The following is a 23699-nucleotide window of genomic DNA, read 5'->3' on the forward strand; positions in this document are numbered from 1 at the left end:
GATCGTTTTCATCACTACAAATTCCCTACATTTAGCATTCCAAAGTATCCTCTCCTCATTAATAAGGTAAAGAGCAACAGCTTGAACTTAGACCTTGACGACTCCATCTGCTTTCATGTTCCTTAAGCTCTTCTGGAGAAAGCAACAGATGACCATTCAGCTTTACTAGTTCCTCTTTGTAGGTGGCTTCCCTAGCAGCTTTCCTTCCTTCAAGCATATTTGCAGGTTCTTACATGCAACTAGATTTCCCTAGACTCTGTGTTTAAGGAATCTCCATATCACTAATACTTTAAAGCTTACATTAACAAATGAACATATGCCTAATAAGGCTATGATCACACCCAGTGTGGTGCAACAAGAATAACTAGCACTTTTCATGAGCAGAAATACTTTTTAATGATTCCTTTCCATTTCTTACATGGAATGAATACATTTTGGGGCAAAATTGCATGCATTTCTGATATCCCCACAGACACTAAGGGGAGTCTAAGACTCCAGGAAACACTTAGAACATAACAAGTCCATGCTGGCAATTCTAACTTTCAGCATAGGATCACAGGATCACTCAAGCTGCAAGAGGCCTCAAAAATCCATATAGTCCAACTTCCTGCTCAAAAGGATGGGTCAGTTATGAGATCAGACCACATTACTTGGGGCTTTGTCCAGGCTGCTCTTGAAAACCTGACATACTTTTAACTGCTTCTTGTAACAGGGACTATTTCTGCTGCACTGTAAATGGTTAACATCCAGTAGGTTGGACACAGCTGGTTTACGACCACAGGGAAAATGACTACAGGACTGTGGTCATCAAGGATGACTTGACAACATGCTTACCTAAGATAGCCTTTACTATTATGCCTGCATGTCAGTTATATAAATGTCTTCTATTGCTACAGGGGTTAACCATTATACAACCATCCTAGAAAATGCACACTGCAAATTTCTGAAAAGCGTTATGAATACTTTTCCTGGGATCATGAAATGTTTTTACGGTGCTATTCACTTATCACAGCAGCCTCTTTTACACAGTTTGCTCAAAGAATTCCATCATATATTTGCAAAACTTCCATGTAAGAGAATGATGAATTTAAGTTCAATAGTTTTCCCAGATAGAGAAAATCGTCCTGCTATTTGTGCTCAACTCAAAGCTATGAGAAAACACAAGCATGTCCCAAACTGGAACTATACCTATATCAGTGAATATGCACTCAAAATAGTAGCAAAATATTGCATAGTGAAGCAGTGATTTGAAACCAATGCCAACAACTTAAGAGACATCAAGGGCATCTGTTAAAAAGCTTCTAAATAGAGTTGCATTGAGTGATGCAGCATTTCTGTTTTAGCATGCATAACAAAGGCTAATATTTTACTATTTGATTGCAGAAAAAGTGAAATGAAGTCAGTGGGACACGGGCTTTCAGCAACCTCCTCACAGAAACAGAATTTGAGGAAGTCAGTGGAATGCTAAATCCTGCTACTTCTGTCTGCAGGCAGTGATGACGACAGATGATGCGATGTAATGTGATGATGTCCTGAAAGGTGCACAAGAACATTGGCTCTAGCCTCCACCTCAACAATTTTCTCCTCTCCACTAAAAACAAAAGTACTCCTCCCAACACCAAGTTTGAGAATGAGCCACAGCAGCAAAAGTGCCAGAAAACTGGAGAGTCGGAAAAAGAACAGAAGACCTTATGGACACTGTCAATATTATACAGTTCTGTGACAGAAAGAAAACGCATCAGGTAAAATTACCCAGATGGTCCTTGGAAATGAACAGTCATCCCAGCTGCAGAAAAATATATACCAATAGTTCCTTGTCATTGTCACGAACAAGGCAGTTACCACATAGCTGTGACAACTCCATGGCTCTAGGAGCACTCTCCTGTCCAAATAGGTGACCCTACCCCACTATCCCTGTCCCTCACCACCCTGCCAAGCTACTCACTGAAATGGAAGAGAAATTCTTTGGGGTGCTCTCAGGTGCTCTTCGGAGCACCAGCTCTGAAGATTTACTTAATCCAAAGCAAAATATGGGTAACAAGGACACCCTCAAGAAGCAATTCTCAACACTGAAGGAACTTTTTCAACAGTTTGTTGCACCTGAAGAGGGACAGTTAAGGAAAATAAACACCACCCCAGGATGTTTTTCTTCAGTTGCAACATACAAACAACATTAGCAGGATATGATTTTAGTTTGTACTCTGTTCTGCCTGAAAACCTTTGTTAGAAAAAGAAACTGCTGTCAGAGAAAGGCTAATTGCAAGCGAAGTAACAACTCTCTTGGGAAATCTAAAGCCATCAGAATTGCTGGTTTATATCCACCTTCTACCTCCCAAAGATCAGCTGTGCAAATACATCTGTTCTGAAGCAGATACTTTTTACACATCGATTTCCTTTCCAACTATGATATATAAGAGAAATATATTTGGCAGCTGTCTGGGACCAAAAGTACATTCAAGCCAGTATTATAAAATTACTTCTTTTTTTCAGCTGTACTGCTGAGCTCCCAAGCAGGGCAAAAAGCTTTCATTACCTATGTACAAAAATTCCAGAGACAAATTAACCACATACTTATGCCCACAAATAGAGTCAGCATGGGAAATACAGACGTATCTGACAGGCCTTCCTGGGCTGGGTTATGATAAAAGAATAGTGCAGGAGTTAAAGGCAGGTTTATGCAGAAATCAATCCTATGATGTTTCAGAGCACATATAAACTTGATTTAGAGAGAACTCTTCTAGAAATTCAAATTGTGAGATTCATTGAATCTCCTTACCTAGTTTAGGACTGCACAACGCCAAGGAAGCAATTCATACAGACTTCACTGTTTACTCAAGGCTGAATTAGAATTTGGCTATTAACTCTGACCATCTGATATAGTTTGGCTATACAGCTCAATGCAAAGATTATGATCTAATGGACCACAGTCAATTGCTGACATTTTATTTAAGTTTACTTATGCCCAAACCACATTTTTAACTGCAAACTCAACTAAAACCACAAGGTGGGAAAGACAGGATAGAGAATTCTTGTTTTACTTTACACTGCAGCTATTTCATTTACCTGGACTAAAGCATGAGAACATGTTTGAAAAACCACCTCCCCCCCCCCCCGCCCCCCCAAATTCAAACTATCTTTGCTGCTATTAGACTAGTAATGCTTTTTAGCAAAATATTTGTGATTACATGGAAATTTATGATTTATTAGGCTTTCAAAACAACTGATAATTGTGAAGTTGAACTTAGCTATTAAAATGCCTGCACGTCTGTTCAAGCTCAAGTCTGCCTGATAAATAAGTTGAACTGACACTGCAGCACGGCTTTTACAATTTTTTGCTAATTTAGATGAGCAGAGTGTGAAATCCAACTGACTGCTCGGCTTTGCCTCCCGTGAGCTCCTCATAAGGCTTTCTATTAGCTGGTTATCTGGATGGGCAGCCTATTATTTGGAAATTTTATGAGGAGGTAATTGATTCACCAAGAAACAGAATTTTTAGATTAACATTTAGTGTCTTGTACAGCTACAACATATTCCTTTATATCACTTTCTGCGTGTGATCGCATCCGCTGTGTAGCAGAAGCAGATCCCTTTCTGTATGGTGCCCTGGAAACTACAGTCCCCACCTCTTGCCACATGGCCCCAAGGCAACAAGGCAAAGCAAGTATGGTACCTACTCATTGTTAGCAGTTACTTTCCCTGCTGGCCTGGGCTATAACTTTCATTTCCTGCAGCTGCAAACACTGTCAGTCTCACAGGCAGCACTTTGGCTCTGAGCCACGGGTGGGGATCCTTTTTCCTTACATATGGCCCATGCTTCGCTTGCTTGCTGTCTCAAAACAGCAAATCCTCCCCTTCCACTGCCTCCCTCTGCTTGCAAGCAAACAACTGCTGCCCAAGTCATCCTTCTTTTCTTCCACTACAAACAGGGAGTCCTTCTTAAATTATTCAAACTGGATTCCCATTTTACTTGATCAAATTCTGCTGCTGCTATCCAGAGCTTCCTCCTCCTACATAACAGTATTTGGACTCAACATGGAAACACTCCATTCCTCAATCACAACTTTCAAAGCTCTTGATCACACACAGGATGTTTTACCTTCACTCTCTCCCTTTCCCCTTTCGTCTAAAATTAATATTGTGAATAGAAAGTCTGCAGTTGTGCAAGAGCAAACTTAATGTAACAAATTCAAGACTCTGTTTTATCCCATTCTGTGGCCTCAACTATAAAATACCTCTCTTTTCCGGGGAAATATCTCTAGATGACCCACGCAATTTTTCTTTTTCTTAACTCCTGAATAGGAGGTCCTCATACCAATTCAAGAGGAGCTCTGACACCTCCAATATCTGCCCTACATCATTGCTTCCCATCCTGCAGGTGTAGAAAAGGCCTTACTACACAGCTCTTCAAACAAATTTGTCAGCCTTTGTCTTGGAAAGCATCAGCCATTCGATCATACTTATTATGGTAGATTCTTTGAGAGATACTACAGTTGGGGGCGGCGGGGAGAGACTGCTTAAATCATTTTTCTGTTTATGGCACCAGTCAGGGCAGTATCCTGAGAGTAAAATCAAAAGCCAGTATTCAGTATTGCACCGGGGCATGGTATGTTACCATGTTACTAAGACATCACATACCTTTTGGATCTGAACAAACCAATACAGATACCTGGATTATAAGAACGTATGAAACAGGCAGACATTGTACCTCCAAGTAAACAAAAAGATCTCTGTGGCCAAGTTTTGAACCCAACAGATAGTAACATGAATTGGCAGTTAGACATGGTCCCCAAAACCCCCATAACCTATAAAGACGACATGCAAATGCAAGCCTCGTAAGCAAAAGCTTGTTGTAGGCTTTGTAGCTCTCCAAACAGTAGCATCTACAGAAGGGATATGATGATCACAAATTCTTCAGGCTTCGGAATTACTCATAAAGTTGGAAAAGACAGTGAACTTGTGATCTAAACAGGCAAGAGATTCACAAAGTTTTAAATACGTGCCAAGTTTTTCTGAGCTTCAAAGTTCAATTTTGCTATACTGAATCCTGTCCCCTGCCCTTTACCCAAAGCTCTGTAGCTGTGTAAATGCCCTGTGAACAAAGGGAAGAGAACTGCACATATAAAAAGGATGTACCACAGAATGAAAAAAAACCCCTTGTTAAAAAAAAAGAGAGAAGCACCAAAGAAAACAACAGAAACATTCTTTCTCCCCCACGCCCAATAACATGTGGGGAATCATTGCAAAAAAACCTGCTGCCTTATGTATTACTTGTGAAAAACATGTTCTTCCAAAGCTAGTAATTTATTTTTTGTAGAGTGCACCAACTGTTATTCAACCTCTTCACTACCCACTTGTTTGTCTTTTTTCCCCATTATAAGAGGGATTTAGATTTTTTAAAATGTACTCATCTGCAAACTGCATGTCAAATTGATTAAATGACCCAAATAACTTACAAAAATAGATCTGATATCCAGCAGAGCGAGCAAGAGGTCTGGAACTTGCAATCAACCCTCTCCCTAAATGACTGTTCACCTAGTGAATGCCTTTTTTCTATGTAAAGCTTTCCCTGTACTCTGAACAAAATGTTTGTTGTCTTAACTGCTATAAAATTTTAAAGATTGAAGATACTGTAAATGCATCCCCCGCCGTGAAGACTGATTAGATATTTAAAGTAATACACATTCTTAGAGGACAAATGACACCTACACTTGCAGGCAGTGATGAGGCTCATTTTTGGAGCTGTCTTCCAACATGAGAATAAAACGACGTTACCTTTCATGGTTGACATAATATGTGGACTGACAACAAATGACCAAGATCGGCTGTCAGAAATAGGCTTCACTGAACATACTTCTTGCTTTAATAATCTTTCATGTTACCCTCCTTTAGATAATCATTTCAGATTATTTAAGGCTTTAAATACCACTCAACATTTCTGTACTCAGTGATGAAACGTGGTTTTACACAACTTAAGAACCAGCTGTAAATTAGAAGAGGTTTGCCATTTCAAAACTTTGAAGCTCACTCACCCCGATATACCGTGGCTTTCCAACTTGTTTAGCTGGCAAATGGTATTGATAAACACTGTTGAAAATATCAAAACTGTAGGGTCACAGATATTGAAAGAAGCACAGACCTCTTTGCTTCAACAAGCTATTTGTATAGGCTAAGCACTCAACATGCAAGCAGCTACCCCCACCACTTCTGATGATGATCACCTCTCTTTTTCCTTTGGAATTACAGAAAACCTCTCCTTCCCTGAGCCTCTCACAACAGCTTGCGATGCCAGACATGCACAAATTCCAGGCTCGTGTCTACAACACGTGGCCTAGCCCATGAACTGTACAGAATTACTCAGACCTGATGCTCACACTGCAAGCCTGACATATCATATGTATTTTCAGACCTAAAAACTCCAGAGAGCAATATCCTAATTTGTTGAATCATTAAAAAACTCTGAAAGTTTTACTGAATTACAGTCAAAAAAAGAGAGAAAAAAAATCTGTATTAAAAAGACAGAATCAAGCACTAGAAAGCTAGGAAATGCAACATTTAAGAGTTGCCCCAAGTACATGGGCTGCCTTAAATTACATAAGTCATTCACTTGCTCTTTGTTATGGGGGTTGTGTTTTCTGTTTTGTTTTTTAGGAATTCATACCTCAATGAATGCCCACAATGAACAATTCTGAGAATATCATCTGTTTTTCCATTCTTCTGATCAGAATATTCCCCAATGCCTTATTTAAAGATCTTTAATCAAATGCAGCACTTGAGAATGAGTAATTGCTTTGTGGGATGGCCTGAGGTACTTTTCACTATGGGGGGAAAAATAAAATCAAAGCACTCAACTAATTTTGCTTAATTTTTGTAATCCCTCTCTGAAATGAACACTATCAACCTCTTTCAATCAATAAGAAGTTGAGGTAGAGACCGCATTCAAATGTACCCAGTGGTTTCAAGTACCCAGTCTAAAGTTGGTTTTTTGCTTTTTTTTTTTTCCTCCCCAGATTACTTAACATTATAAAATAGCTTGCTTGTCCAAGACAGTTCACATTGACCTCAGCCACAGTCACATGCATGGGAAACTCTACAAATCAAACAGCCAGCTCCTAAAGCCTGACACCCTGTAATGTGGGAAAAAACAATTAGCAGCTGCTTCTTATCAGCTGGCATTTAGATGGCATGTTGTAACATCCCACAAGAAGGCTGTGACAGAGGCACGGACAGAAGTCACTTCTGAGGCTCCATTAAACCCTCCAAATCATGCTCATTCTAGCAATGGCCTTCTCTTCTTCTTCCGTCTCCATGATTAATATAATTAATTAATGCTGTTTATTTCAAAGCAGTATGTTGAACAGAAGCTAAAGTAACTTTACAATGCTCTGCCCCGTTTTCTCCAAAAAAACACTAAAGGAGGAAAAAGCAATACAGGTTACGTCCACTGGTTTGATTAATAAAAGTAACCTCCCAAAGACAAAAACAGCTCTGCCTCTCCCTCAGGAGTCTGACAGGCTCAATGTTCTTCATATAACATATTGTCCAGTGCAATCTGCCTCTCCTAATAAAATTCTCTGCATTCAAAGGTGAAGTCCACTAGCTCCAAAGGAAATTGGATTTACCAATTCTGTGAGTGTTGTGTAAAACAAACAAACAAACAAATCCTGTTGACATTTCCATGATTTCACCCCCTGGTCAAAGGGAGAGATGTTTCAGTGACACCTAACTACATTTTTCCAATTTCATCATCAGGACAACTGCAAACTTTCTCTATCCAAATTGTTATAGGACACAAGAGGATGAAAAAGTATTCCAAAGATACAGCTCAATCCTTCAGACTTCCCCTCCCAATTGCCCTGCATTCAGGAAGTTCCTGCTGTGCGTGTTCCTAATTTAAGAAACACAAACTCCCCTCTTTTAGCCAAGCACATTTATACAGTGTCTGAAAAAACTGGGAAAAATTGTAATGCGATAGCTGGGATGGACTGAATAATAGAAAAATTTGTGGTTGTATTTATGAAAAACTCCCCAAAACCAGAATTCTGTGTTTGGAAAACAAGTTTTCCCCAACACCACTTTCCTGCTAATCTTGTTACTTGCAATAACAAACTTTTTGAAATGCATCTTTTCCCCCAGCATGTGACGAAACACCTTCTAATGAACTGTTTTTCTGGTGTTTTTTTTTTTAATTCACATTGCTTTCTGTTCACAGGCTGCAAACTCAAGTAGTTTCAAATGAAGTAAGCAAGCATTTTCTCTAACAACAAACTACTCTGTGAGCCGGGGGATTTTACGGAGCCAAAGGACTACAGCACACCAAAGCCTTAAAAACTTTCAAAAAATTATCAGTTTTTTGTTGCACCCTTCAGGGGCACGTTCTTTCATGCATCTGAAAAAACAAAGTAAACTTTCAGAGCTCCTCCGTGAAAAAGGGATTTATGTGCCACCGCTACTCTGGAAAAGTCAGTTAAGTGAAATACAGAAGTCCAACCAGCCAGTTCCTGTGCCAGGGCACAGGAATGTGTGTATTTAGCTTTTCCATCGCTGAGCCTGATCCTGTCATGACTTCTTATTGCAGGGTTTCTCAGAAGCCATTGTTACTGCATGCTGGAGATTCTCTTCCCCCCCTACCCCCCCACCTTTCAGCACACGACAGGTATAGATTTTCCTATCATCGCAGCTTGATCTAACATGATACAGAACTCTGTTATATTTGCTTAAAGCTCTTCCCTGTCTTCAGCCACATTTTCACTTAACACTGAGAATTGCTGACTGCCTATTTTGGAATAGACAGTGTGGCTTGCAGCTTGCTAAAAGCACTGTGTTTTATTTAATTAAAAACTAGAAACCAAAACAGCAAAAGAAAACCAAAGTGGCTGTTGGCACAGTACTCGCTGTTACCCAAAACTCGTGCTGCTGACGACAAGACTTCGTTTCCATCATTTCTTACCTTTGTGGTTAAAAATCCCCTCCATCTCCATACTACTGCGAGAGTGCGCGATGCAGAGGGACCCGCAGGGGACCAGGCCTTCTGCAGCTGGGGACCGATCTGTGGTTCGAACCAGACACCAGTCAGGCTTGTCATGGGGCCTCTCCAGGACCTCCACCGTCTGCCCACGGCGGATTGTCAGCTCATTACTGTTGCAGGCAGTAAAATCGTGGATTACCACTGTCAGCTCGCACCCACCAGACAACTGTGAGGGGGAAAAACAAGAAGGAGAAGCCAGATGAATGCTCGTTATCAAACCATCCGTCGCACACCGTTACCTATTTAGGATTCCTGGCAGGATTCGTATTTTCGATGAGATAGCAAGCTTCTGGGACTTTCCATATCAAGGAGAGATCATTTCAAAATCAGGCAGTTCTGGCATTTTAGAACAGATTTTTAACCTGCTTGTCTCTGCCTATGTTCTAAGCACACTGGTTGTGACAGTGCTGGGCGGAGGATTTAAGCGGTTTTTCTTGCTAGACTGCTCCTTACCCCAAAAGTTGAAGTAGCAGTCACTTCAGAACATACTTTATGGGTGATAATTGGCAACAAAAAGCCAGATATTACTAAATACAGTCACTCATGAGCTTTGTTATCTTGCAAATTAAAGGTACAAAGAGTGACCTTTTTCGAATGAGCTTACTGCCTTATTCCCACCCCACTCACAGTTTACTTTCTACATATGCAGGTCACAAAATCATCCAGGATACACCATACATAATCATAAAAATCAGCACAAAGTTCTTCACATAAGTTTCCCAAATACTTAACTATTTGGTACAAAATCCACACGGGCTTACAACTTTCACATTTTTGCTGATAGCCCAAATAAAAACACACAAACTTGAATTAAAAGCATGCAAGCTCAGGATTTTCCTCCCCCTCTTTGAAACACTTCATTAGAATTACTTTGCCTAAGCTTAAGTTTCTTCTCTTTGATTGTTTCATCTGCTTTGATGTGAAATGAAAATTACTATCAGAACTTTGCAAAGTTCCCAAGATTGCCTAACGCCAGAGCACCCATCCAACTTAAGCAAACAACCTGGGAATTCCTTCTCTCCCCTTCCATACAGCAGTGGCATTCCAGGCTATTTCAGCTTTTCGTGTGTGAATATTTCTATAGCTCAGGCTGCTTCAGCGCAACATTCATATCAGATCTCAGCTGAGAGGCAACTTCTGTGAATTCAGTAATTTTGGACCAAGCCAGTAAACTCCTTCAACTCAGCGAGGTAATCCTGCAATGGTCTACGCTGACAAAGGAGGGCAAATACCCTGTGAGAGTTCCAACTGCAGCAAATATAGAAGCATGTGCTACACCAACATACTGCACAGTTCCTGCCACGTTATTTTTGACTATTACGCTTAGGCTCTTACGACGGCTGCCAGCTACATCCCATGAGCTTTAGGGAAAGGAGATAAGAGACTGCATTGTTACTTATTAGTTTTCATTACAAGCCTGGAACTGAAGCACCAGACAGAAACTTTGCCAGGATAACACTGTTTGTTATCAAGCAAGAATTTTAGAGCAAATGACAAAATCAGCAAAACCCCAGTAAGACTCAAAGGCTATTTCCAAACTTCTCTTCCTCAAACCTGCAACAAACAACAGGACATAACTCCCAGCAGATGGCCTGCAGTAACTCTAGAGCTTTCCCATGGTCTCCGCCTGCTAATCTCACCAGCTACCCTTGCTCGTGCGTGCACACAAAGAAGAAAAAAGTTTTCTTGGGGGGATGCAGGGGCCAAGAAGGGCAGAAAAGCCTCATACATCTAGTGTTTAAGGAAGATAAATCAGGTTGCACCCGTTTAGATCCAGGCTAAAAATTAATCACACTGCTTCTACTACATCTCTCCAGACAGCCCCAATACCCAAATTACAGGGGGGGGGTACAGCTTCAAAACATGCTACCTCCTCCCTCATTAAAAAGTTTCCTGTTCCCTTACACTCTTTCTCCATATTATACTAGTTTTCAGTCCATGCAAAACTATGCCGAAGGGGAAAAAGTAAACAGCTTTCCCTTGTTTTGTGGCGCTGGTTTATGTTACAGCCTTCTTCAGGCAAACTCAGAAACAATTGAAACCATCTGTATGCCTGGTGGGGACTAACAAAAAAGCTGATGAAGTATAACTTCACAAGGTGTCCAATGCAGACCAATTTTTTTCTCAGGAGAGTCCATATCCATCCCCAATCAGTGCAAACATCAAGACAGTAACAAGTTGACACTTTCCAGAAACTGCATCTAGTCTTTTTATTTTCTCCTAAATACCTACAGGAGCAGAGCTTTGGTACTCTGCTTGCTTTCCTGACCCTTCACTTCCTACAAATAGACATTAAAATACGCTTATGTGACCAGTGCAATGGCCACATGGTTTTTGCTTTAATATGGATGTTATTTCTTCTCCTTCCCCTAATAATAATAAAATTAAGATCACAGATTTTATATTTACTGAGTTTTTTTATATAGCATTAAGCTAAAGGAAAAAGCAAACAAAGGCTGTCAGTGGCTATGTCAGAAACTATTAAAGTACAAAAAAATCCCAGTCTTTTAGACTGTGTGGGAATCAGATATCCTAGCTGATCAGTATTCCACTGAAATTCAGTATTCGATCACACTTGAGTACAGTGCGTAAGACACTTCCTACATGCCATTGTTAGTTCTACACCATCCTCGAACATGCACTAACACTGTTAGATGCATCTTGGTGCACGACTTCCCTGCTGCTGCCTACCACACCGAAAACAATGATGATGTCTACCCAGCACACATCTACATCATCATGGAGAACTGACCAAAAAAGCATTTACCAATTTTCCCCTCCTTTGGGATAACAACGCTTCTTTCTGCCCGTAACAGTTACAGTTAGGAAATGCTGCTTTCCTCTTTGTTTCATTGCTCGTTTTCTCTCCATAACACACTTTCTGAAAGCAGTTTCATCTTTCGCACTGATTAAATGCAGTTGGACAGCAAGGAGTGTCTGTGATTAAGCGTATTGCTCAACAGCTGTTGTTGGACAGCTTTGGCAAGGCTCTCTAGGCTAGCTGGAGGCACAGCAGAACCAGGAGACTGACTTGCACTGAAGAGAAGAGAGTTACAAACCATCTAAATCCAAATTTAGGCTGAACAAGGGCTTTATATACTTTATCCATCCTCCTCAAGAAACCCTTTATGTAAACTGAATTAATCATGCATGATAAAAATAAATGAGGCTATGTCTGAAACATGGAAACTGGAGAGACAGAGACGAGATGAGAAACAAAAGCCAGACAGAAATACAACTGCAGATTAAAAAAGTCACAAGGTTTAATTAAACAGCTTATCATGGGACACAGTGTCTTGCTGTTGCTGAAATTAATGTTAACCATCTATGTTCATCTCTCTGGGGCCTTTTAATCACTGTCCCTTGTAGAGAGAGGAAAAAAAAAAACCAACCCAAACCTAACACACTCACTGGCTGAATACACTCAGTGTAGGTTTGCTGAAGTCAGAGACACCACACCAAGAGTTCATCTGCCACCAGTATCTGGGAAGAACATCACTGGCAATTTTTGCCACGTACAATGGCCTTTACATCAGGGCATATAACCTCCTCTGAGGACAGCAAATTAAGTTTACTGTCCCATGGCAATTTCGTGTTGAGGAGAAGGGAAAGGAAAGGGAACAGCTAATAAGATTTCTCAATTATTTCAAGCATGAAAATCTTTAATCCCCTTTTAAAATAGAATCAAGTGCACTGTGGGAGGAAAGAAATAGGAGACACACAACAGTTGTCTCAAATAAAGAATATTTTGCTTTGACCAGGTAGCTGCCCAGACTTTGTTTCTGACTCTGAAAAGAGGCATATACTCAGAGCCATGCCTGGTTTTTTACTAGCATATTTTTCTACTGATGGAAGCCTTTTCTCTTCTGCAGTCTCATCTGGCAGAACTAAATACTTGGTTGTCTCCTGCTGCTTCAGTCCTTCTTCTATTTTCCAAAGTACTACACACAAACTTAAAGAAGCATGAGAATGAAATACGACTTCACATAGACAGCAGTACAAAGTGTTACCAGCTGAGCACAAAAGACAATTTGTTAAAAATAAAATATTGCTCCACTGACCACCCAGAGCAGCTAGCATGATTCCTACTATTTAGGATAACACCCTATGACAGCTCTTCTTCTTCTAAAAGCCTCTCATCTTCTCAGCTACCAAAATACTAGTTTGGATTATTTCACGTTTCTACCAGCTCGTTTAATGCAAGCATGAAAAGACCTACCAGACCAACACTGTTTCCCTCAACCTCCCAATTTCATTTCCTATGCAATGGATCAAGTTCTAAAGACAATGTTAAAATCGGATCAAGCTCTGAGGCTAGGAGCTGTTGAAAGGTGGAATGAATGGGCCAAGTGTCATCTCTTATTCATTAGCCACCTAAAATGCTGACTACACAGCTACAGGTGAATGGAAGGAATGCTGTGAAAAAGGAGTGAAATATTTACTGAAAAGGGTACAATAAGAGCACTCATTCAGAAAACTGAGACGCTTTGATGGAGTAGAAATCTCCCTCAAAAATTTTCATATTTCACTCTGGACTCCATTATACCTTCCAATACTTCAGGATGGGTCAGTGCTATGGATATATTTAACATGTCTTGCAATATGCAGATACACCCCATGATATTAAAAACAGGCTGGAAAGGGATCTTAAGTTACATAGTCCACTTCTTTCTCTTCCTCTAGAGCATGATCAACTACATCTATGTGAATCATGATTAACATTTATCCAAACTGCTCTCAACAATCTCCAGTTACAGAGATACTCCAGCCTTCACAACTACTCTGCTCTAGGGCTTCACATTTTCATACCCATTAAAAAAAAAAAAAAAAAATTGGAATCTTTTATTAAAGATAAGTCCTTTGATCTCATCCCCTCCACTGAAAATATGGGTGAAAGACTGGTCTGTAACTGTGTGTAGTAGCTTTTCTTTATGCACCTGAAGCTCTTCCTCCTACCTTTTTTCTTTAGACTCATTAGTCCCAAATCTTTATCTTGCCTTGTAAGTGATGTTTGGTAGATGTCTAATCAATCTTTTTTTTTTCTCTTCTTCCTTCCCCTGGAACTCTTCCAATGGTCCACTAATTTACTAAAATTCTGTACTCAAAACTGGATACGGTATCTAATATAGGCCTTACAAGTGCTGAGTAAAGAATGAGGACTGTGTCCTGCAGCTCAGCATCCTATTTCTACAAGTCAATATAGGGCTGCTTCTCCCCCTTCATAATTGCATCACACTGTTAAGATAACAAACAGCTTGTGAGCCTATATAGCTTCTAGATCATCTTCTCAAAAACTGTTCAATACTCTCACTGTTTTCATTAGTAGTTAACTATTGCCACCTATTCACATTAGCTCAAACGTGTTTCTATTAAATTGCATGGTATTTTGCCAATTAATTTCTCCCATTTGCCAAGACGATTCTGAATTCTAATTCCACTTTCCAGTATAGTTTTCAGATGACATGAAGCTGGGAAGGGTGTCAGCTTTATAAACATACAGTCTATTGCATCATTCCAGTCACTACTGAAAAGCAACATGCAACAAGTGGAGCCAACAATCAAAAGTTACAATTCTAACTCAAAAAGCCAGGGTGGAGAAGAAAAAAAACTAATCATGAAGTTATTCTCTCTTGTTAAGACACTTCCAATTATGTCAGAAAACAGGATGCAAGGAAACAAGCTCATCTGGGCAATACTCAACCACTTACTACCAAGGCTAAGGAGGCTCCTCTCTAAGGAGTTCAGAAAGAGTATTGAGTTGTGGATAAAGGGTTTCATTCTTGATACTCACCCTGTGTAACAGCTTAGCACTTCTAACCAAAACGTGTATTTTAAAAGAATCAACTGTCTGAGCATATAATTGGAGAAAAGAAAAGCATGGTTTTACTTGGCTGTTGATTAGTATTATGTTTGCTATTTGTTGTGTTTTCTTACTCACAATAGTAGATAGAAATGAACAGAAAAATGTTCACAAAAAGCATAGTAAGTGATACAGTGTAAACTTTTTTACCACTTAGTTAACACTATTTTAAATTACTTGATATTCTGAATGTTTTTCAATTTGGAATCCCAGCTCAGTTTGGGACATGCTTTAAATTCGACCAAGGAGTTCCGCTGCTCCATCTGGCTAACCACATCAACAGCACCTAAAACCCCTAAAACTGTTTCACTTCATCTCTGTAAGACATTTAAAAATACTTCAAGCTCCTAGGCTGAGAAAACAGAGTCAATTTTAAACTCCAAATGGACTGCAGCTAATGAATTTTCAACATGAAAAGTTGAAGAGTGTTAAGATACCCTATAGATTTCACTGGCCACCTGCCTGTTAATTGTTCTTCAATAGTTTTTATTTTGTATTTTTAAACAGATCAAAAATTTTCTCTTCCTAGTGTATTTAACAAATCAAAACATATAACACAAACATTAAAAAAAGCTATTCTGCTAATTAACACACTTTAAAAAGCACACAAACAGTAAATTTCTTCCTTGGACATACAATACATAGCACAAGTAACTTCCAGGGAGTCTCTTATTTTTCAGTTTGTTTTCCTTGTCAAAGAAAAGTCTAACAAAACTTTTATACACTAACATTAGAACTCAAAACTACTTTAAAAACAACGCTATGCTCACTAACCAACCTGAGCGCATTTCACTTGGCCAGCTCTCTTAGTAATTCTCACATGATGAATTGCATGAAATATTACAGGAGGGCCAACAAGAGACAATCCATGCAATTACCCAGTAAGCAGTACACCACAAACAGCTGAAGAGGGGCAATGGTTGTGCATGGCAGGGGTGGATTGCATCACCTCCATTTGAATCGAAGCACAGTCCAGCCAGGCTGCGTGCACACAGCTTGACGTCTCAGCCAACAATCAGGGAAATCAGAGAGAGCATGTCTTGCTTTTGAGTGAGACAGACTACCCAAAGTCTTAACACATAAAAATTGAATTACACTGTTTGCTAGTACGCACAACACAGTTGTTTTAAATCACTAAATAGCTAGGTAAGAATGCAAAGAATAAAATAGCAAAACAAGAGTCATCGAAAGACTTTTTTTGCTCTAACCAACCATTTTTCCCACAGATATCCTTAAAAGAAACCACCACCAAAACTACAGACCAACTTCAATACAAATGCACGAGGTCAAAACATAGGCTATTTTTGACAAATACAAGAGCAACCCTAAGCATCTTATATTTCCCTTCTTCTGTCTTCCTCTTCTTTACATGGAAAAATTAAAACCATAGAGTCTAAGTGACATGCAAAACCACAGAAAACTAACTCTTTTTTAGATGACAATGGGAATGGTCAAAATATTACTTTGAGAACCTATTCACTTAGCCCTGTAATACACAGATTATTTACCTTTGTAGTTTGAGTGGCTCATCAGAACAATTTTACCCAATGAAGTAATAGGCCTGAAATCCCTAACCACATTTTCAAGTAATTTGCTTCACAGCTTCTATGTTTTAACTCATTCTTCTGTTTGACAAACTTCTATTATCCATCTTTACCTCCCTTCAAGGTCCTAACACTTCTCACTCGCCAGAAATCTTCTTTCAATTCCAAAGTAACAGACACGTTTCATCTAAGAATTTTTACTCTTTTGATGCCTGTCTTCCTTCTACCCATGAGAAACATGTTATCCTTATGGGATAACCCAGCCAGAATGTATAGGCAAAGATGGAGAAAAGGAAACACTAACACAGTATCATATGATAGTGTTGTGAGTTACTCCTCTTTAATATGGTGATTGCCATCAGCTCTCATGCAGAAAGTGAACACTCTTACTCTTTAACCCATGAACACTGGATAGCGTTTCTCCTTCACAAAAGTGAAGTTGGCAACCACCAACCTCAAGCTAATACAAAAAGCAGACAGCATGCTTTCAGAAAAGCTAAAACTGACATCAAGAAAAATTCTGTGCATGAGTATCAAATTTTATGGAAAATAACACTTTTGTTTTAAACTGGGTCAAAGCTTTGAGCAATCTGCAGAAGAGAGGGGACCAAAATGGTTTCAGTTTGGAACAAATGTAATTCCTTTTGTGACCTATTACTAGATTTAAACAATCATCCCTGCTCCCCCATGGTATCAAGATATTTTCTCATAAAAATAGCTGTGTGCAGTGGAGATTGAGTATTTCCATGCCTCCCCTCTGAAGGTACTAAGGACTAATCTTGGGTGCTAACTCACACTAAGGGATGAATAATTTGCTCTCAGAACAGAGCAACACCTGGGAAACTTACCTTATCACTGTCTAGCGTGTTCTGTGACGTTCGTGAGGCAATTGAAATAGTATCAGGTTGGCTGCTACCATCTCCCTGACTGTCCAGGTCCTCACCGTCTCTGCAAATAATTCAGTTTTCATTACAGGATTAGCATTGTGTTTGTAACACATTAGTTCCCTACTTGCAACTCTAAAGAAGGGGCACCTAGACAGTGTGGCAATGGATACCAGCCAGACAAACTGATGCAAAAATCAAATATTCAGCACTTAATACTTTGTTCTATGCTTTAAGAGAACAGATTCGTTTGCTCAAGGTCCACATCATGTAGAATTAAGGCAACAACCAACAAGCCAGAACTATGGCAAGAAACTTGCACAGCCAGTTAGCCAAAGCTAGCAAGCAGACTACTCAGTCACACATTTTAAGCTCCATTGAAAGGAAACCAAGGACCTGAATAACACATGCAGAATTGTAAAAATCTAAAAATGTACAGCTATCCTGTACTGCAGTTCCAAATCCCTTCTGTAATTGCTGAATGTACACAAGTCAGGGACTGTTCAGAGCAGAAATCTCAACAAATTCAGCATTGCAGCAAACTGGAAATTAATTACAAGATAAAGCTGGCCACAATGACTCTTCGTTTTGTCTGATTCACCGAAAGTCATTAGAAATTCAGCACTACATAGGAATGAGTGCTGTTGTGTACTTAGAGATCTCTGATTATTTTAAATACTACTTACCTTCTTCCTTTCTGTTTTGTTGTTGGTGCAGTTTTGGGAATGTGGATTGGCTCTTTCAATGCTCCTTTCAGATGAATGGTCCTTTCTTGTATCACTTCCCGGATATGTTTGATCCAGTCCTGTTTATTCTCTATACTGGATGCCTTTGATATGCAAAAGAAACAAAACCCCCACAACGGACTATTACAGCTGAGAAGATCCACAAATACAGTCAGCTAATAAACACAAAGAGGAAGGCATAAAGAATGACTTTGTGAATAATTTTTGAAAACTTGAAAAAAAAAAAGGAAATTCAAGCTAGTTGTCTTCATTTTGAATCTCCAACACTACTTTACACTTCTCAACATTACTAATATTGTTCATTCAAAAACCATTTTATTTTAGATTCAGATCCCTCTTTCATAACTTGAAGGCTAAAGCCCTATATGCATCTCATGTGAGACAGGGTGGATTGACTTACTTAAAGAATTCCAGCAATAACACCTTGAACATTGGTATTTGGACTAGATGACCATTAAAGGTCCCTGACAACCCAAACTATTCTATGATGTGATTTCTCTGTTGCTTATCAGTTGCTCTGTCAGCTAGTGGCTGAAGTCTTCATGCTGTAGAAGTCCATGGGATCAAACCTCTTCCTACGCCGATTTGTGAAAGCAAGTTTGTTTAATCCTTCAGTAGACCACACAGATTCCCCTCTGCTGTCAAGCTGTGCAAGTTAGATATACGTCACATCCTTTACACACAAAGGAAAATTATCTGTCAGCAGCTGTCCCTCTCAAAGCAGGAAAAGTCATCACTTGTTGCCTTCCCAACAAGTATGAACAACAACTACAAGACTTAGTAACTGTACAAGCACATCTGCTAGAATTACCTTGAGAACAATTTTGTTGTCTGAAGTTGGTGTCCTTCCAACCCATAGAGCAAACTTGCAGGGATCTCCTTCTACATGTTCCGTGACACCTAGTTCAGAAGTCTGGAATCAAGAAAAATTTGTTAGGATGACATGGCATTTTTTTCTCAGAAGCCACAAATGGATGCTGATATTCTAAATAATTGAGCCCTGCTATTTAAAGAGGTTTTTAAAAGCTTAAGTCCAACTCATATGCTAGCAAGTATCCTTTATTCTGGTGGCAGTGGTGGGGTTTCTTCAAAAAAGGAAGAACTGCAAGCTAAACACTTTTTCCTGTAAAGTAACAATAAACAATAGCATTTCTAATCTGAAATACCAAATTGCTTATTTTACATTTTTGACTTGACAATAAAAGCCTTATAAACTCTAAAATAAAGGTGCTTGGTAAAAAAATAAGTGTTGGCTTCTCTCCTTGTTGATTTCCATCAGGGAACACTCATTACTTATTGATTTTTATGTTTTCTCTTGGATAAGATATGCTTAAGAATTCTCTTGATATCTTCCAAAACACTGATCTCTTTTCTGCCAAAAGAGCCTTTCTTAGTGTGTTTCCTTCCCTCTGAAACAGATGAAATAATTCAGAAATGCAGAAATTCCCTGGAGAATTTTGTAGGACAACTACATTAACAATCAGTCTTTGAGAAGTTTCTAATGTCAGACCTTAATAGCTAATTATCATCCAAAATGTTTTCACTTTCCAACTGGGACAACATCTCAATCATGCAAATTGGCTTCCAGTTAAACAATTCATACAGGCTCTACTCCAGAAAAAATTACAAACTAAGAAATACAGCTCAAACTACAAGGACCCTCACTCCAAAAGACAGCTGCTAAGCATTTTTACATTATTAGAAGCTGTATTTTTCCCCTCATATGCATCATCACTAGCACACAGACAGCTCATTACAAGAGATGTTGGATACACAATACCTAAGTAAAGGTAATTTTTTTTTTCTTGCCTCACTTGGACACCAACTCGTTTTGGTTTTTGGTTTTGGGGTTTTTTTTTTGTTTTTCCCCTAAACCCCCCCCCCCCCCCCCCCCACCCGACACATCCACCCTTTCAGGTTTGTCATCTCTTTTTGGTAAAAATGGACTCTTCTTCACCGAAATACTTAAAAGTCCATGATGCGTTTTAAACTTGACTCACAAACAACTCCTGTGTGTTAAAAAGCTTGTAAAATACTTAATCCAACATTACATTATGTAACTCAAAGAAAATACACCCTACCGCACTGCCCAATATAAAGTCTGAATAGGCAAGATAGTACAGTTTTTAACATTTATTTTTTAAAGCCTAGAAAATTTAGAAGCCTTGATACACTTGTGATTATTATTAATTTTACAAGGGACAACTGAGGGACAATGCAGTAGAGGTCTGTACAATAAGGAGTGGCAACGCCAACACAGGTCGTTCACTGTGCTGGTAGGCATCAAATGAAACTAGTAGGAGGTAGTCAGGTTCAAAACCCAACACACAGAGGTTGGCCTGTGCCCAATATGTAGTTGAGCAATACAACTCTTTGCCAAAGGACACTGCAAGTGCTAAAAGTCTGCATGAGGTCCAAGGACAAGCTCACAGAAGAGAAATCTGTTGTGGGTTATTGTACAGAAACCACATTCAGGTGAGGAAGCCCCTGACCTTCCAGTTACTGGTGACTGGGAGAATATTCTGGCAAAGTAACACCTGCTTGCCTTGTTCCCATAGCCCTCCTTAGGCATTTGCTTTTGGACACTTTATCTCTTGCCAAAGGAGTTCATTAACACATTCTTCCACTAATACAAGTCACACTATTGAGTATCCTGTGCTGGAGAAACCATGATGGTCATCACACCCTAAGTATAGAGAAGGACCTCACTTTTGTAACACCACCTTCCAGAAGCAGGAGACAGGATAACATGCAAAAAAGATCTTTAGCTCAAATCAATACACATGCTTTCAACATCTGTATGAATGCCTTTTCTAAAGATCAAACTGTAAGAATTGCTATAATAGTAAGCTGCACTACAGGGTATTTTGCCAAACAGAATATGAAGACAAAAAGATATGCTTGTATTTTAAAAATGAGGCACAATGAGAGTCTTCCAAGACTTCCAGCAACTTCTCTAGGACCCAAGACTATTACTAAATTATTGCCAGAGGAACTGACATGACAAGCTTATGGGACCCATTTTTCAGCTCTGTCTCCCCTCCCATGTAATACCTTGGCAGTTGCTGTTACCCTCCAGTACACCAGAAGTTTTTGTATTTCAAGTTCTTGAGATCAACAAAACAGCTGCAGCTGCTTACCTGCTAGCTACTTTGTATCAGGAAGGAGAACAAGTGTTGGAAATGAAGTGACACAATATGCAAAGTAAGATAAGGAAAAAAAGAGGGGTTTTGAACCAACGTGCTTTACCAGTTTGGACACAGAGGTGAGAAGGGGAAAAGAACGAAGGAAAAGGAGCTGAAGCAGGGAGAAGAGGCTCAGTATTTATACCATCTAGACTTAGTCATATATCCCAATAGGATCAACAGAAGAATAACGTATTTTAGAGCATGATTCTGAGAAGTAATTTCAAGTACTTGTTCTAAACTAGTCTAGTAGAAAAGCTAATCCTGCCTCCGACAGACAGATGCAGAGCAAGCCATGGGAGACTGTCCTCTCCCTTGGCTACCTAAATTTATGGAGCGTGAATACTACTCTCACCCAAGTCATCCAGTGAGACAGGAGGGGAAGGCTATGAATTCCAGGGTCACATTTTGTAAAGTATACATACTACAGATGGGGAAAGCAAGAATGGATTTTTGGGTTTTTTTTTTGTTTGTTTGTTTTTGGTTTTTTTTTTTTTTTTAGATGGGGAGATAAACATTTCCATCTTTACAACCTTTCAGTAGACCATAAAAGCTATCATTTTATTTACAAAATAATGTTGTAAGGCTTCTAGTCTCAGCAGACATTCTGGAGTGAAGTTTTCCATAACAAGGAGTTCTTGCCTTTCCAGATCAGTACGTTTAGAATATCCACCAAAATGAACCCTTAACATGGATATTACTACAACAGCAATAGTAAACAAGCAAGATGAAGGCAGCTTGTCAACTCCTTCCATCCTTCTGCTTTACACAAATGAGCCTTAAAGAACCAACAATCACACACAATTAAAACAAAATCAGTCCAGCCCAATCTTGATTTTCCTTTGTCCTGACACACAAAGATTGACACGTAGCCTTCAGTAGTTGCTTTCAGCCTACTCTTTCTCCTCAGAAGCATGACAAAGCAGGAAACTTAGATTCAGTCTACACATTCTAAGGCTGTTCTTTCAGTGCACTATAATAGTTGTTCTTCAGGCACATTTAAATCATCTGAGCTTAGTCACAGCCTAATTTAGACAGTTTTCTAAATATGATCACTTGTTCTCCCATACTTACGAACAGTTTACTCTTGTAAATGTACTTGCTCCTTCCGCTGGAGTCCTTTACTTCTTTACTGAAAACCAAGGACATCTCAAAAAGGAAAAGGTGCCTCTCTCTTCCCTTTCGAATTAGAGTTTTGGGGTCCCATACTTGGAAGGATTCTTGAAGGATGAGCTCTCCCTGAGATTCTATATTTTCATCAAAGCCTAAAAACCCAGGGAGAGGAAAGGTTCACCATGAAAAGTTGATAATACGAGGAAATTAAAAAGCACAGCTTCTGTTTATTAAGCAATCTGATTTTTTTTTTTCCCCAAAGTACAGCTTGCAAAAGATGGGATTCCAAGGAAGCAATACTAAAAACAAGACTTGATTTCAATATTGCAATATTCTAAATGTAACTGTAGCTCACGTCTATGTCTAAATTTAGAGATCCAACTGTTAAGGTTATCAACTCTTCTGGCAGTATTTCAACAAATGACAGATTTCTCTCTGTCAGCTTCTGGTAACCTCTTCCGTGATGAAAATGACTTCTCTTATAAGCTTTCTGCCACTGTAGAAAGTGAACAATTTGCAAAGACACAGAGAGCACATCAGGTTGTTCCGACATCGGCAAGCTCCCAAATGCCACCTTTTCTGGTGGTACACCTTCTCTACCATGTATGCAAGGAGCACGCAAACATGCTCCAATAGGGGATGAAAAAAGATGGCAGCTTGGTGCCGTTGCCACGTGATCAGCCTGCCATTGAGTCACTCCAGCACTGATCTACAATAAAGAAGTAGCAACTAGATTACTTATCTTGACACATAATGTAAAGATGAAGATTGAGAATATCACCAGTTTTATCCATTGTAGTGGTACAATGTTCTCCCAGTTTAATACACAACTTTAGACTTGCAGGACGACAGAAATTAGTCTGCCATACTCTTCTGAGTGGTATTAAACTGCATTTTAAATACATACTGCTTGCCAATATTCTCTGAACAGAAGAGCACCATCCTTCTCAAGAAAACAAGTTCTCACTGTTCTAAACAGAGCAACAGTATGGAGAGCATCAGAGGCAAGTTGCATCAGGATGTTCATTCAAAATCCTCCAGAGACATAAAGAGGAAATGTGCTCACTCACTATATTTGTCTAACATGGGATAACTCAACAATACACACATGATTTGTTATAAAACCAACTTATGCAAAAGATTAGGATATTCTCCAGAGTTGCATTCCTAGTGTTAAGAGATTATTTCCAATGCTGGTCAGCATTTACACTAACACCATCTCCTGAATAAAGCATTTGGAACTGATCCTGCAAACTGACCAACATTGCTGTTGTTTGAAATCAGGGAAGAAAGGTGATTCTGAGCATTCACATGATCAAGGATCACATGGGAAACCAAGATG

The 23699-nt window shown here is 39.4% G+C and overlaps 1 protein-coding gene across 1 annotated transcript in view; it reads right to left on the reverse strand.

The window, feature by feature from the left end:
* TRIO (trio Rho guanine nucleotide exchange factor) overlaps positions 1 to 23699 on the reverse strand; it is a 264384-nt gene that overhangs the window by 59750 nt on the left and 180935 nt on the right. The window contains exons 30-34 of the mRNA XM_075706194.1: positions 22319 to 22509; positions 18871 to 18972; positions 18000 to 18142; positions 17278 to 17377; positions 8948 to 9191 (exon numbers count right to left, since the gene is read on the reverse strand). Coding sequence (XP_075562309.1) covers positions 8948 to 9191; positions 17278 to 17377; positions 18000 to 18142; positions 18871 to 18972; positions 22319 to 22509 — 780 coding nt within the window. The remainder of the gene's footprint in view (positions 1 to 8947; positions 9192 to 17277; positions 17378 to 17999; positions 18143 to 18870; positions 18973 to 22318; positions 22510 to 23699) is intronic.

This window comes from Pelecanus crispus, chromosome 2 (genome assembly GCF_030463565.1).
Source record: "Pelecanus crispus isolate bPelCri1 chromosome 2, bPelCri1.pri, whole genome shotgun sequence".
Taxonomy (NCBI): Eukaryota; Metazoa; Chordata; class Aves; order Pelecaniformes; family Pelecanidae; genus Pelecanus; species Pelecanus crispus.